Source organism: Sinohyriopsis cumingii, chromosome 11, assembly GCF_028554795.1.
Source record: "Sinohyriopsis cumingii isolate HCF-2022 chromosome 11, ASM2855479v2, whole genome shotgun sequence".
Taxonomy (NCBI): Eukaryota; Metazoa; Mollusca; class Bivalvia; order Unionida; family Unionidae; genus Sinohyriopsis; species Sinohyriopsis cumingii.
The window spans coordinates 16,439,275-16,452,595 of NC_142971.1; the positions used below are offsets into that span (position 1 = coordinate 16,439,275).

The following is a 13,321-nucleotide window of genomic DNA, read 5'->3' on the forward strand; positions in this document are numbered from 1 at the left end:
ATAAGTTTGAGCGGCTTCTGTGGTGACAACAATTTTCCTAAACAATAACAAGTCACAAAACAATAAAAAGTCCATATTAAAACACGTAAAAATGCAGTAAACAATCAAATGGCCAAAAAATAAAGTCTCATTATATTTACATTTAAACATTTCTACCATATTTCATTTACCTTATATTAAGTTGTTTTCAGTATTTGTGCTAACAAGCTAGCCAGGACAAATGGAAGGACAGATAGGACTCAAGATGCTGCCATTGAATTTGTAGAGGGGACAAAATAAAGCTTAACTTAATCAGTATATCTTGACGTCTTCATTAAAAATGTCAAGAGAGAGACCATGGGAGCTCTTCTGTGTGTGTGTGTGTGTGTGTGTGTGTACTGCTCTAATGGCCTAGTGGTTAGAGTGTCCGCCTCGGATGTGGGAGGTCGTGGGTTCGATCCCTGATCGAGTCATACCAAAGACTTAAAAAAAATTACTAACAGCTGCCTCGCTTGCTGCTCAGCATTAAGAGGTTAGTGTTAGGACTGGTCGGCCAGGTGTCAGGATAATGTGACTGGGTGGGACATCATGCTACATGTCTGCGGCATGATGCCCCAGTGCTAGACATTACTATAAAACTGTTACACTGCAGACATCATAGCAATATGACTGAAAAATTGTTAAAGCTACGTTAAAAATCCAAATCACACATACATCTTCTCTGTGTGATGTTAAAACATACCTTTGTACATTTCAGATTGAAGAGCAAGCCAGTACTAAGGAAACAGTGGCAGGGCTAAGTTCTAAAACAGCATTCCAGCATAATGTGGAAGTTAACACCCAGTACAATCCAGAAGTTAATGGACAGGAAGCATGTGCATCTTCTGAGCTTGGAGAAGGGACAGCAGAGTGCCCCAGTGGTGTATGGTCAGAGAGGTTGAGCCATGACTGTGGGGATGCAGATGATGTGAAAAGGAAAGAATCTGCAACCAAGCAAGATAAAGGTGCCACAGCATCCAAAGCCAATAAATCAAATACAGTGAGTATTTGTACAAAGTCAGGGGGAATCTTAATACTTGCTGCTATAGGATGGAACTTTTCCATCTATATCTGAGTTACTAGGAATAAAATGCAATTTCCACGGTTTATGAATATGCCTTTATATATTTTTCCACTGTTTCTTGTTGCAAACAGCTTGATTACTGTAAAATTGACTATCTTGTAAGTAGGTATGTAATATAGCATTGGCATTAGTGGTCTAAACTTGAGACATTCTCCCAGGAAAACTCACACATTGCAGCAGTTTTGCAGAAAAAGATAAGTATACACCACTCCCTCCATAACTCGTGCCCTGATAACTCACAAACCCACTTATAACGCAGGGTTGGGCATGAATCCCATTTTTGAAATCAGAAACTACCCCAAAAATTGATACCTATTTGATGAACTTGAAGAAAATTGCGATCAAAATTGGTAACGGAAACTTTGATGTGTCGCTTGTTTTATCGTCTAAAACGGTAGGGTAGATAGGACCTGGAAATTTTAATCAGCACTATGAAGTATCAAATTTAAAAATAGGTCATACAATTTTTTACATTTTCTTTCTAATGACATTTCCTTGTACACCGCATTAACGATATTTAAGGAAATTTCAATCAATGAAAATGTCACTCACGCCAAGTGGAGGCATTACTTTAATAAATAAATACAAATTGAATAATTTTTTATCAATTGAAATTTGTGTTCTAGTTCTATCTTTTTGTTCTTTTAAAATGTAATTGTCATAAATGCAATGTGTCCTCTTGTAAATAAACGTAAAATGCGTCAATCTACCGTAACAGCTATGTCCGTGAGCGTTTCTCTGAGAACCTAATTAAGTGCCAACCGTTTTTTAATAACTGACTTCTGGAAGTATTTGTTGTATTGTTGCACTGAATTAAAAGCTGGTCTCCTTTGTATTATCACATTAATTATGTCTTTTGAATCAAATAAAGGAGGTGGAATAAAAGAAAAGTTAAAAGGCATGAAAATCCTACAAACTTAAAATCTAGCAGCCCCTGTCGTATGTCGAGTGAACTCACTTCATTTGATCAAGTGAAAACTTATAAATGTTATTGTATATGTAACAGAAACTCTTTCATAACTGTGATCAAAGACAACAAGGCAGCCAAACGAAATGAATACTTCGTAAAATAAAGAGTTTGATTTCACAGATACAGACCATTGTGGGCAAGCGAGTTTCAGAGAATTCTTGAACTGGCAATTAGAGATATCCTCAATGATGATAAGAAGTTTCATTGTTAATTCCAATTAATTAATTCACAACATCAATATTGTACTAACTGAGCAATACAAAAATTGAGTTTCAATGTAGATGATTGTCTCATGAAATAAATGTTGCGTGTTTTTGAAAAAAAGGAATCTTGTTTGGTGGTGTATCAACAGTTAGTCAAGTTCCCTGCTCTCTGGACTCCTGATTTGGCAGGATAATATTAAACACCAGTATGGGAACCAGACTCATCAAGAAAACAAAAAGCAGTGATGTAATTCACAGATTTTTATGCGTACATGTGATGGTTGTTGATTCTAGTTGGAACGATCTTTCATATATTGGACATTTAGAAAATAAATGTTATTTAAACAGAATAAAGAACAACTTCATTAGAAAAAGCGTGTTATTAAAAATTATTATCAACGTGATTGTAAACTGAGGATTCAGTCAATACACAGCTCAGTTCCCTAATGCCGCTTCCACACACCCCGGTATTCTCAATGTCAAAGCGATTTATTTCAATTATTGGAGGTCCCTTGGTAACTCGCACCAAGCTTAAGTGTGGTCTATGTTTGTGGACCCTGTTGTGCGCGAGTTATCGAGAGAAATTTACCTCAGACTTTTAAAAAAATATTACAGTTTATAATCAGGGTTCCCATGTTACTGGGAAATCGGGAAAAAGTCAGGATAATGATAAATTTTTGTTTTTCCTGATCAAAATCCTTAAAGTTTGCAAATATTGTTGAAAGTTGTGGGGAGAAAATGGGATTTTTCCACCATTACTTGATGACAGAAACAAATACATAACTGAGTCATAATTGAACTGATCATGAGTTTTAGTGAGATCTGACCAGAATATTTGTAAGTTACAGTATGGATCATTTTGTTTGCCATAAACATATTTGTATAGTCAGTCCCAGACCTGCCAACTCTTACGATTTTGCCATAAGTCTTATGCAAATGACCCATAAAATGCATACGTATGGAATAAAAGCAAAAAGTATGGAAAAATGATTGTTGCTGAAAATCTGGATAATTGGTTCATCTGTGTTTGGTTTGGATCGGGGTTTCATGAGAAATAGTGGAATTAGGGAACTAGACTGACATTACAGCAGTACCTCAGATGCTTTAAATTGCACATATTATTTAATGCAGAGCTTCTGCATATAGAATTTTTTAAAAAGGTGTCCAGCAAGCGATGCATGTTGAAGACGAAACGTTAGTTAAGCCTCTTAAAAAGTGTTAATAATCAGCACAGAATTAAAACAAAGGAATATTCAAATTCTTGTGAATAGAAAGGGATGCAGTTAGGTTTATTGGATATAACATGTCAACAAGCCATTGAGCTGCATAGGGTTTGGAACTGATGTTTGTGCAACTGTACCAGTGGTAAATAAGGTCTACGTTTACTTTACAAATCTTTTAGTTGAACATAATGTTTACTGTCAATTCATGTTTCGAATACTGAACTTTTAAATATGTTTTTCCATTTACAATAGCAGCTTATGATATTTTGTTACACCTTACTGAAAACTGGTCAAACCTTTGGAACAAAATTGTCTTACTGAGACAGTCTCATCAGGGTTGGCAGGTCTGCAGTCCAAATTCTCAGTTGAATAGATTCAGCTGATAGACTGGTTAGTCCACAGACAGCTCCATACCAGTATCTTTTCTTGCATAGATGGTATGAAGACCAGTTTAGCATCACAACAAGCCATCATTGACAAATTTAAGAGATGAATAACCAAGTTTAGCCTCCACAGCATACAGTATGGAGATTAGCACTGAAAAAAAACTTATGACAAACAATACTAATGGCATCAATGCAGAAATAAAGGTTTGTGGACAGAAGCTGGAAACAGTCTCAAGCTTCAAGTAATAGGGATCAATTATCACAGACGAGGACTCCGAACCAGAGTTACTTTGCAGGATTGCCCAAACAACAGCAGTAATAACAAGGTTGAGACCATTATGAAAAGACACCAACATTGCTTTCAGTTTCAAAATAAAGCTGGTGCACTTGATTATCATATTTTTTCTGTATACTTGTGAAATGTGGATGCTCACATCAGATCTACAAAGAAGGATTCTAAATGAGATGCTACCACAAGATCTTAGGCATCTCATACATTGACCATGTAACCAACAAAGAAGTCCACAGCAGGATCCAGTGAGGCACTCTGAAGACCTCATGACCACTGAGAAAATGCAAACTGAAGTGGTACGGTCATGTCTCAAGATCATCTGGACTGGCAAAAACAATCTTGCAAGGCACAGTGCAGGGGTGCAGAAGAAGAGGCAGACAGAAAAAGAGGTGGGAAGACAACATTAAAGAGTAGATAGACATGGGCTTTGGAGATTCCCAAAGGGCAGTAGAGAACAGGGAAAGATGGAGAGAATTGGTTGTAAAGTCAATTGTGGTGCCCCAACGATGGCGTGGGTTACGGGATTGATGATGATGATGAAGAGATAAATAATACAGGTTTTCTTCACCAGTTTCAGTTTTGATATGTAAAGTTTTTTTAAAATGTTTGGCATAAAGCTAATTATTTGGTAGCACGTAAAGGGAACATGGTGTTAAACATTATTGTCAGTTGTAATCTTTACCACAACAATCCTTTGTGGTGAATTTTACTTCAAAACAAACATTTCTAAATATGTAGAAATGTACTAACATATTGGCTGACCAAAATGGCTTACTGCAACAGCTGATAACCTCATGTTCATGGACCAATGAGAGGGCAGTGTTCCATTGACCTGCATATTATGTTTGTGCCATCATGGCTAAGTCCAGCGGTAATGTTAGAAAACGGGCCGCCATTCCTTGTAGATAGAGCAGTAAGTTAGATTTGATGCAGGTCTAAAATTTGAATCTCTGAGCTGAACATTGGTGCTAAATTATTACACTATGTGATACGTAGTTTGAAGTATCATTGTTAATTTTTGAATAGGTGGATGGAGAAATGGGAGAAGCATAGGTAAATTTTAAGATATAATAAATATGTAAATATCAGTACAGACATAGTGCTGGTTTATTGGATTACAAAGCTCATGTAAAGCATATTTATGATTAGACTATTGGTTATAAACTTGTTTGAAAATGGCATCCAACAAGCAATTTATGATGAAGATGAACTGGAAAATAAGCATTTTGAAAGTGATAGTAATCAGTATAGAAGAATAAAATGAATATTCAGACACTTGATAATAAAAGCAGGAAGGAACTTGGTTACATTTATTGGTCATGTCAATTTGAGTACGTCTCTTGGCAGGAGATAAATTACTATCATCATGTGAAATCAAAAACATTCCAAGATTTAAGTTTTGTTCAATAATAACAACAAGCTATTGAGCTGCATAGGGTTTGGAACTGAAGTTTGTGCATGAGGTAAATAAGGTCTAGATGTACTTTTCAGGCAAACATAATCTTTACCATTTTTACATCAGTTTTGAATAACGAACATTTTAAGTTACATATTTTTCAACTTTACAATAGAAATACATGATATTTTGCTTGATATTAATAAAAACTGGTCAGACTTATGGAAAAAATCAACTGCCTTACTGAGACAATCCTCTTAGGGTTGGCGGGTTTGGCAACATAGTTATTCACATTATGTGAGATACATATACACTGTTTAATTTTGTTGTTGTTGTTGTGGGGTTTAACACCATTTTTCAGCACACGATAGGCTATACATGGCGGCCAATATTAATGGTGGAGGAAGAACCCGGGAAAACCTTGGATAGAACCACCGACCCACGAGAAGCTACTGGGAAGCTTTCTCACATACCCACATTGGATGAATCCGAGACTCAAATCGGCGCAGACAGAGGTGAGATGGCAGTGATCCGTAACAGAGAGCGCTTTAGACCACTCGGCCACTCGGGGCCCCTATATACTGTTTGATGAAATGGCTTTAAACATTACTTGTGTCTCAGAATTTTAGAACCTTAACATAATATACCTTAACATAATACCATCATATCAGGCATTTTAAAAGCCATCTAAACAACAAAATTACCCAAATTTCTTTTGGGAATAAAAGATAGCCATAACAGATTTGATCACAATAGGAATGATCTGTTTTTAAAAGAGGTTCCTCCTCACTATTGTCATCAACAACATTTTCAAATATATTGGTTCTTAAAATAATTATACCATATGGAATATGTTAGATGTTCTAAAATAAGCCACTTTACCACATGTTCTAAGTATTTTCCAAACTTTTTGTGGATTATCTCTCACAGAGACAAGAAAGTTCCTCTGTTACTCTTGATATTTCTTTCATTTCTTTGCAAACATATTTAATTTTATTGTTCGCATGTTTTTACACCTCAAGAATTATTGGAGAGTAGTTACTCTAAAACTGTGAAACTGTGTAAAACTTAAATTTGTCACCTTTGCTATTTTCAGACTCAGAATCCTACCAAACAGGCTGTTGTCATCATTGATATTTTCACACTCAGAATACCAATAAACAGGCTGTTGTCATCATTGATATTTTCACTCAGAATCCCACCAAACAGGCTGTTGTCATCATTGATATTTTCACACTCAGAATCCCACCAAACAGGCTGTTGTCATCATTGATATTTTCACACTCAGAATCCCACCAAACAGGCTGTTGTCATCATTGATATTTTCACACTCAGAATCCCACCAAACAGGCTAAGATGATCTTTCTATGGAAGAGACTTTGTTGAAATTTCAAAAAATCCATAGTCCTATAAAACTAATTCAACAACACACTTAGGGACTTGTCATTATTTTTGTTAATCAATGCACATATATCTGAATGCACTAGTAGGAGCCTTTCACTAAAATTTGACAAATACGGTTCCTTAAACTCATCTTTTAAAATGTATATTGACTGTTCAGAAAATGTACTCTCTGTTTATTATTTATATTGGTAACTGGAATATTATATGGAAAACTTTAGGTGCATTTTAATGGGAAATGTATGCTGTCATCTCCTTCTTCAACATGAAAGTATGCTATAAATTGAAAAAAGTCTAGAGGAAGCTACTATATAGTTGTCTACAATGCTCACACCTTCATTAGCTATGCATGTAAAATTGCCATTAAGATCATCATGCAACCTGCCATTTAAAGTGTGTATTCCAAATGTACAGCACATTGTTACAAATGGTTTAGTGAAATTGTTACATCTCTCTTTGCTTTTTCTTGGTAGTGAAAATGAATCACTTTCATACATTACTTCACCAAAACAGATTCTAAGTTATCATCAGGAATAAAGTCTAAAGTCCTTCAGTCTTGCATTATAATCACCTGCCAAAGGCAGTAGTGCATGTATTTCTTACACTGTGATAGGAAATGTTTACTTTGTATATCATGCATATAGGTTTCAGGTAGCATTCAGGTAGTACATGTACAAATGGTTTCTTAATTTGTTGTCACTAATGACATTTTCTTGCTTCCTTAAATGCTGTGTGAATCATTAGATATTCTACCCGAGACATTACTGTGTTGACTCACAACTTATTATTCTAATTGCTTTAGAATTAATCATTTGAAAGGAAAACAAAACTAATTTCAACTGTTCATTCTATTATTATTTCCTTAGACCATCATAATGCAATTCAGCAAAGTAAAGTTAAAATTTATATTCTGTAAATTTAAATGATTTGACATGAAAATTTATATGAATTTTCAAAAGTAATATTTCTTTCTGGTGATACATTTTGTCACTTTGTACATTGTCATGTCTGACTCAGATATTATGGGAGAGACTTGAAACAGAAATAGCTTTTGATTTGAAAAATGCACAATGTCTAAGCTGTACTGTTCTTTAATTCCATTTAATGATGGTCGTAAGTGAATCTTGAAAAAATGATTTTTATCCTTGAAAGGATCCGGAAATTTTATTTACAAAAGCATAGAAACCATGTATAATGCATTAAAAATATGAAAACCTTTTAATGACTAATGCAAAATTGTTCAACAGAATTGGAACATATAACATGCTTTTATGGATACCTTTTACATGTACACAAATGATGCCAATGCACAATCACTATAGCTAAAATTATTTTTTGAAAATTTAACCAAACAGAAAGCAACATAGCTTGAAGACCTTACAAATGATGCCAGAACACCATAGGGGCCTTTACAAATGATGCCAGAGCGCTGTAGAGACCTTTACAAATGATGCCAAAGCACTGTAGGGGCCTTTAATTATTGTACAAATGATGACAGAGCACTGTGGGGTCTTTACAAATGATGCCAAAACACCATAGGGGCCTTTAATTATTGTACAAATGATGCCAGAGCACTGTAGGGGCCTTTAATTATTGTACAAATGATGCCAGAGCACTGTAGGGGCCTTTAATTATTGTACAAATGATGCCAGAGCACTGTAGGGGCCTTTAATTATGGTACAAATGATGCCAGAGCACTGTAGGGGCCTTTAATTATTGTACAAATGATGCCAGAGTACCATAGGGGCCTTTAATTATTGTACAAATGATGCCAAAACACCATAGGGGCCTTTAATTATTGTACAAATGATGCCAGAGCACTGTAGGGGCCTTTACAAATGATGCCAAAACACCATAGGGGCCTTTAATTATTGTACAAATGATGCCAGAGCACTGTGGGGCCTTTACAAATGATGCCAAAACACCATAGGGGCCTTTAATTATTGTACAAATGATGCCAGAGCACTGTAGGGGTCTTTAATTATTGTACAAATGATGCCAGAGCACTGTGGGGCCTTTACAAATGAAGCTAAAACACCATAGGGGCCTTTAATTATTGTACAAATGATTCCAGAGCACTGTAGGGGTCTTTAATTATTGTACAAATGATGCCAGAGCACTGTAGGGGCCTTTACAAATGATGCTGATATGCCTTCAGAAATGGAAGATGATGCCGAAACTAGAGAAACCTTGAAACAGTTGTTTTCATAAAATATGCAGTCAGCAGTATTGGAAGAAGTTTCAACAGAAAGCATGATATTGGTCCACTTCTTTTGCATTTGAATGTCAGTGAAGAAAATGATATCTGTCCCAGTTGGGCAGTATGTATTTACTGTGACTTTGGGTACGCATTTGTTTTTTTACAAAAATAAAATTTACTTTTGTATTTCTATTACAGACACAGTGGCTTTGCAGTGTGTGCAAGAAAGAATTTTCATCTAGAAACAAACTGTTTGAACATATAAAAGCTGAGGGCCATGCTTTAAGACTTGATACTCATACTGAAGAAGTTCAGGGCAAGAAAGGAAAAAAGAAGAAAAAAGTGAAATAGAGGTCACAGCAATTTCTTATGATCTTCATTATTTGTTCATTCATTTTGAAATTAAATTATTCCCAGGGATTTCCTTTTATTACATTTTATTGTTCCCAGAAAAAAATATCCATATACTACTTTTGTACAATATAGCGGTAGAAAAACGAGGAATGATCCCAAAATGCATCTTTTCCTTCCATCTACTGAAGAACACCAACCGAGTCATGCTCCCACACAGGTGAAGACCGAAGCTTGTCATCAGTGCTTATCAAGCAGTTCACAGGACACTGAGCTAATTTGAACATTTCTATGCAAAGAACCAGGGATACCACTGAAACAAGTATTGCATGGACTTGAATATTTTAGCACATTGTAGGAAGACACCAGTTGATTCTGGGGTCTAACAGTCAAAAGGTCAGAATCAAAGTGACACGGAGAAAATAAATGGTTTCCAAACAATATCTTGAGTTCTTTAGTATATACTTTGACCAAACTGGATGGCTTTTATTCAAAACAAGGTATGCCTCGTTTCATTTTGGACTGCTCCGGTGACCTAAGTGTTATAAAAGACTTATAAAATTGGTACTAGCATCTGCCTCTCTTGGCGCTCAGCATTAAGAGGTTAGAGTTAGGACTGGTCAACCTGGTGTCAGGATAATGTGACTGGGCTGGATATGGTGCTACATGTCTGCAGCATGATGCCTCAGTGCTAGACATCATTATAAACTTCCACACTGCAGCGATATGACTGACATTGTTAAAGCTATGTTAAAAATCTAAATAACTAACACACACACATGTGCCTTTTTCATTTTGGGGTTAAAAGTCAATGGTCAAGGTAAAAAAACTGAGGAGGAAATAAATAATTTCCAAAAATCCACTTAGTTTCTCTACCAAATGCCTTGACTTAAATTATAAATGGCTGTCATTTAAGATCAGAAAGACACTTATTGATTTAGGGGTTAAAAGGTCAAAGGTCAGGGAAAGGGGAACTGAAAGAAGGACAACAGTTTCCACAAAATATCTTCAGTTGTGTTACACAAACTGTTAGTAAAATTTATGGATGGCTTGTATTTGAGACAAGAAAGGCACGTGTCAATTTTGTCATCATTATGTGAAAGGTCTAAGACACTGAGACTAAAAGAAAAAACATGGTTTCTTTAAAATATAAAATTTTGCATCATCTACCTTGACCAAGTTTTGTGCATGGCTTGCATTTGAGACCAGAAAAACACCTATTGTTAAATTGGAGTGTATCATTTAGTATTGCTAGGCAATGTCACCTAGCAGCAGTGACATAGTACACAGATAGTTTGCTGGAACCACCAAGGCCTAAATTGGCAAGCCAGTATCATATGGCAGTAACATATATAATTTTAATCTCTCAATTAGTCAGTAGCATCTTTTGCACAACAGTGACATCATTTTTTTATCTGCTGATTGTAAAGCACCCCCTTGAACTTCATTGATTGGTTGGAAGCTTCCTGTCAGCAAGGTGCATCATGGGAAATGGGTCCAGAGATTCTGTAATTTAACTCAGATGGAGAATAATTATTATCAGTGGTCTAATGAGTACGTGTAGTGTGATACAGCTGTCTTCGGAAGTAGCAGTATATCTTACCAATAAAAGATGGTTGGATACAGATGTATAATAATACTTTTTTACCATATGATGCATGATGCACATTTATGGTGCATGTGTTTTATTTCCAAAACTTGTTATTATATAAATTTTCTTTTATTTCTTTCTCACATCCTGACACAACTCACTACTTCGGCGGCATAGTGGTTAGAGCATGTGTCTTAGATGCAGGAGGTTGCAGGTTCAAATCATGGCCGAGTCATACCAAAGACTTATAAAAATCATAATAACAGCTGCCTCGCTAGACGCTCAGCATTAGTGTTAGGACTGGTCAGCCTGGTGTCAGAATGATGTGACTGGGTGGGACATCATACTACATGTCTGCGGCATGATGCCCCAGTGCTAGACATCACTATAAACTGCCACACTGCAGACATTGTAGGAATATGACTGATTCTTTTTTAAAGCAATGTTAAAAATCCAAACACACACACACACACTGACACAGTTGTTTCCAAACAAAATTTCTTCTCTTTTTATATTATTTTGAAATCTTCTTAAGCCAATGATAAATTCAATACTTTTATAATAGTGTTTTTAATTGTGTAAATTATGATATGCTGTATCAAATCTTAATAAATTTTCATACACCTTTTTTGATCAAACTATTTTGAATTGTTATTTTTACTTATTAAAGTTCTATGCGCAATTATTTTAATTCAATTATCCTTTGCTCTAATGTATTGAAAATTAAACATATTTATTCTCAGTGTTTTCTTTCTGTTTTTATATTCGTTTTTTGGGGTGTTTTTTGTGTAAATTGCAATGGTGATGAATTGTTATTGTTGACCCACAGATTGAGCATGAGTTGCATTTAACACAAAGAAATTTTTGTTGTTGTTGTGGGGTTTAGTGCCATTTTTCAGCACATGATAGGTCATACATAATGGCCGGTATAACTGAGTGGAGGAGGAACCTGGGAAAACCCTGGAAAGTATCACTGACCACTGACCAGTGGGAAGCTAGTGGCAAGTTTTCTTACATACTCACACTGACCGAGTCTGAGATTTGAACTCATACAGACAGAGATGATCTGTAATGAAATGATCTGTAACGGAGAACACTTAAGACCACTGGGCCATTCAGGGTCCCTAAACACAAAGAAGAGTTAATGACTTGAGGATGGTTCATTAATAATAAGATAAACAATTACTAGCTTTTTAACGAGTAACATCATTCAGAATAAAGAGTTATCTTGCAGATTTATAAAAATCAAGGTCTTGTTTATTTTGTGGGAACTAAAGCTTTGTAGTAATTAAAAACCTTTGCTTAATACTAAATGCATGCAGGGTGAACTGATCATAAGGAAAATGAATGCTTGTAAAAATAAAAAAAGATGCCAAGATGAAGTTCACATATAAATTTTGTGTAACTTTTTATTTATTTCCTTTTCTAAATATCATTTAAGTAAATTTTTATTTCATACGATACTACGGTACTAGTTTTATTGTTAATAGCATGATCATTTCATCACAGATCATTATCAGTTTGCACCACTAGAAAGATTGTAATTTAATATGATACCAATTATTGTAGTACAATACATATCAATTAAGAGAGTAATCATTGTAGTGAATTAAAAGTCAGTGAAGTGATAGACCAAATGGAGGAAGTATTAACAACAGCTGTTATACAATACATATCAATTTAAGGAGTAATCATTGTAGTGAATTAAATGTCATTGAAGTGATAGACCAAATGGAGGAAGTATTAACAACAGCTGTTATACAATACATATCAATTTAAGGAGTAATCATTGTAGTGAATTAAATATCAGTGAAGTGATAGACCAAATGGAGGAAGTATTAACAACAGCTGTTATACAATACATATCAATTTAAGGAGTAATCATTGTAGTGAATTAAATGTCATTGAAGTGATAGACCAAATGGAGGAAGTATTAACAACAGCTGTTATACAATACATATCAATTTAAGGAGTAATCATTGTAGTGAATTAAATGTCATTGAAGTGATAGACCAAATGGAGGAAGTATTAACAACAGCTGTTACACAATACATATCAATTTAATGAGTAATCATTGTAGTGAGTTAAATGCCATTGAAATGATAGACCAAATGGAGGAAGTATTAACAACAGCTGTTATACAATACATATTAATTTAAGGAGTAATCATTGTAGTGAATTAAATGTCATTGAAATGATAGACCAA

General features: G+C 35.1%; 1 protein-coding gene across 1 annotated transcript in view; it reads left to right on the forward strand.

Moving 5' to 3' along the window:
* Positions 1-9,593, forward strand: part of LOC149787661 (dnaJ homolog subfamily C member 21-like) — a 79,287-nt gene extending 69,694 nt beyond the window's left edge. Inside the window, exons 15-16 of the mRNA XM_089973864.1 lie at positions 737-1,018; positions 9,372-9,593. Coding sequence (XP_089829990.1) covers positions 737-1,018; positions 9,372-9,524 — 435 coding nt within the window. The 3' untranslated portion in view covers positions 9,525-9,593. The remainder of the gene's footprint in view (positions 1-736; positions 1,019-9,371) is intronic.
* Positions 9,594-13,321: the final 3,728 nt, after the last annotated feature.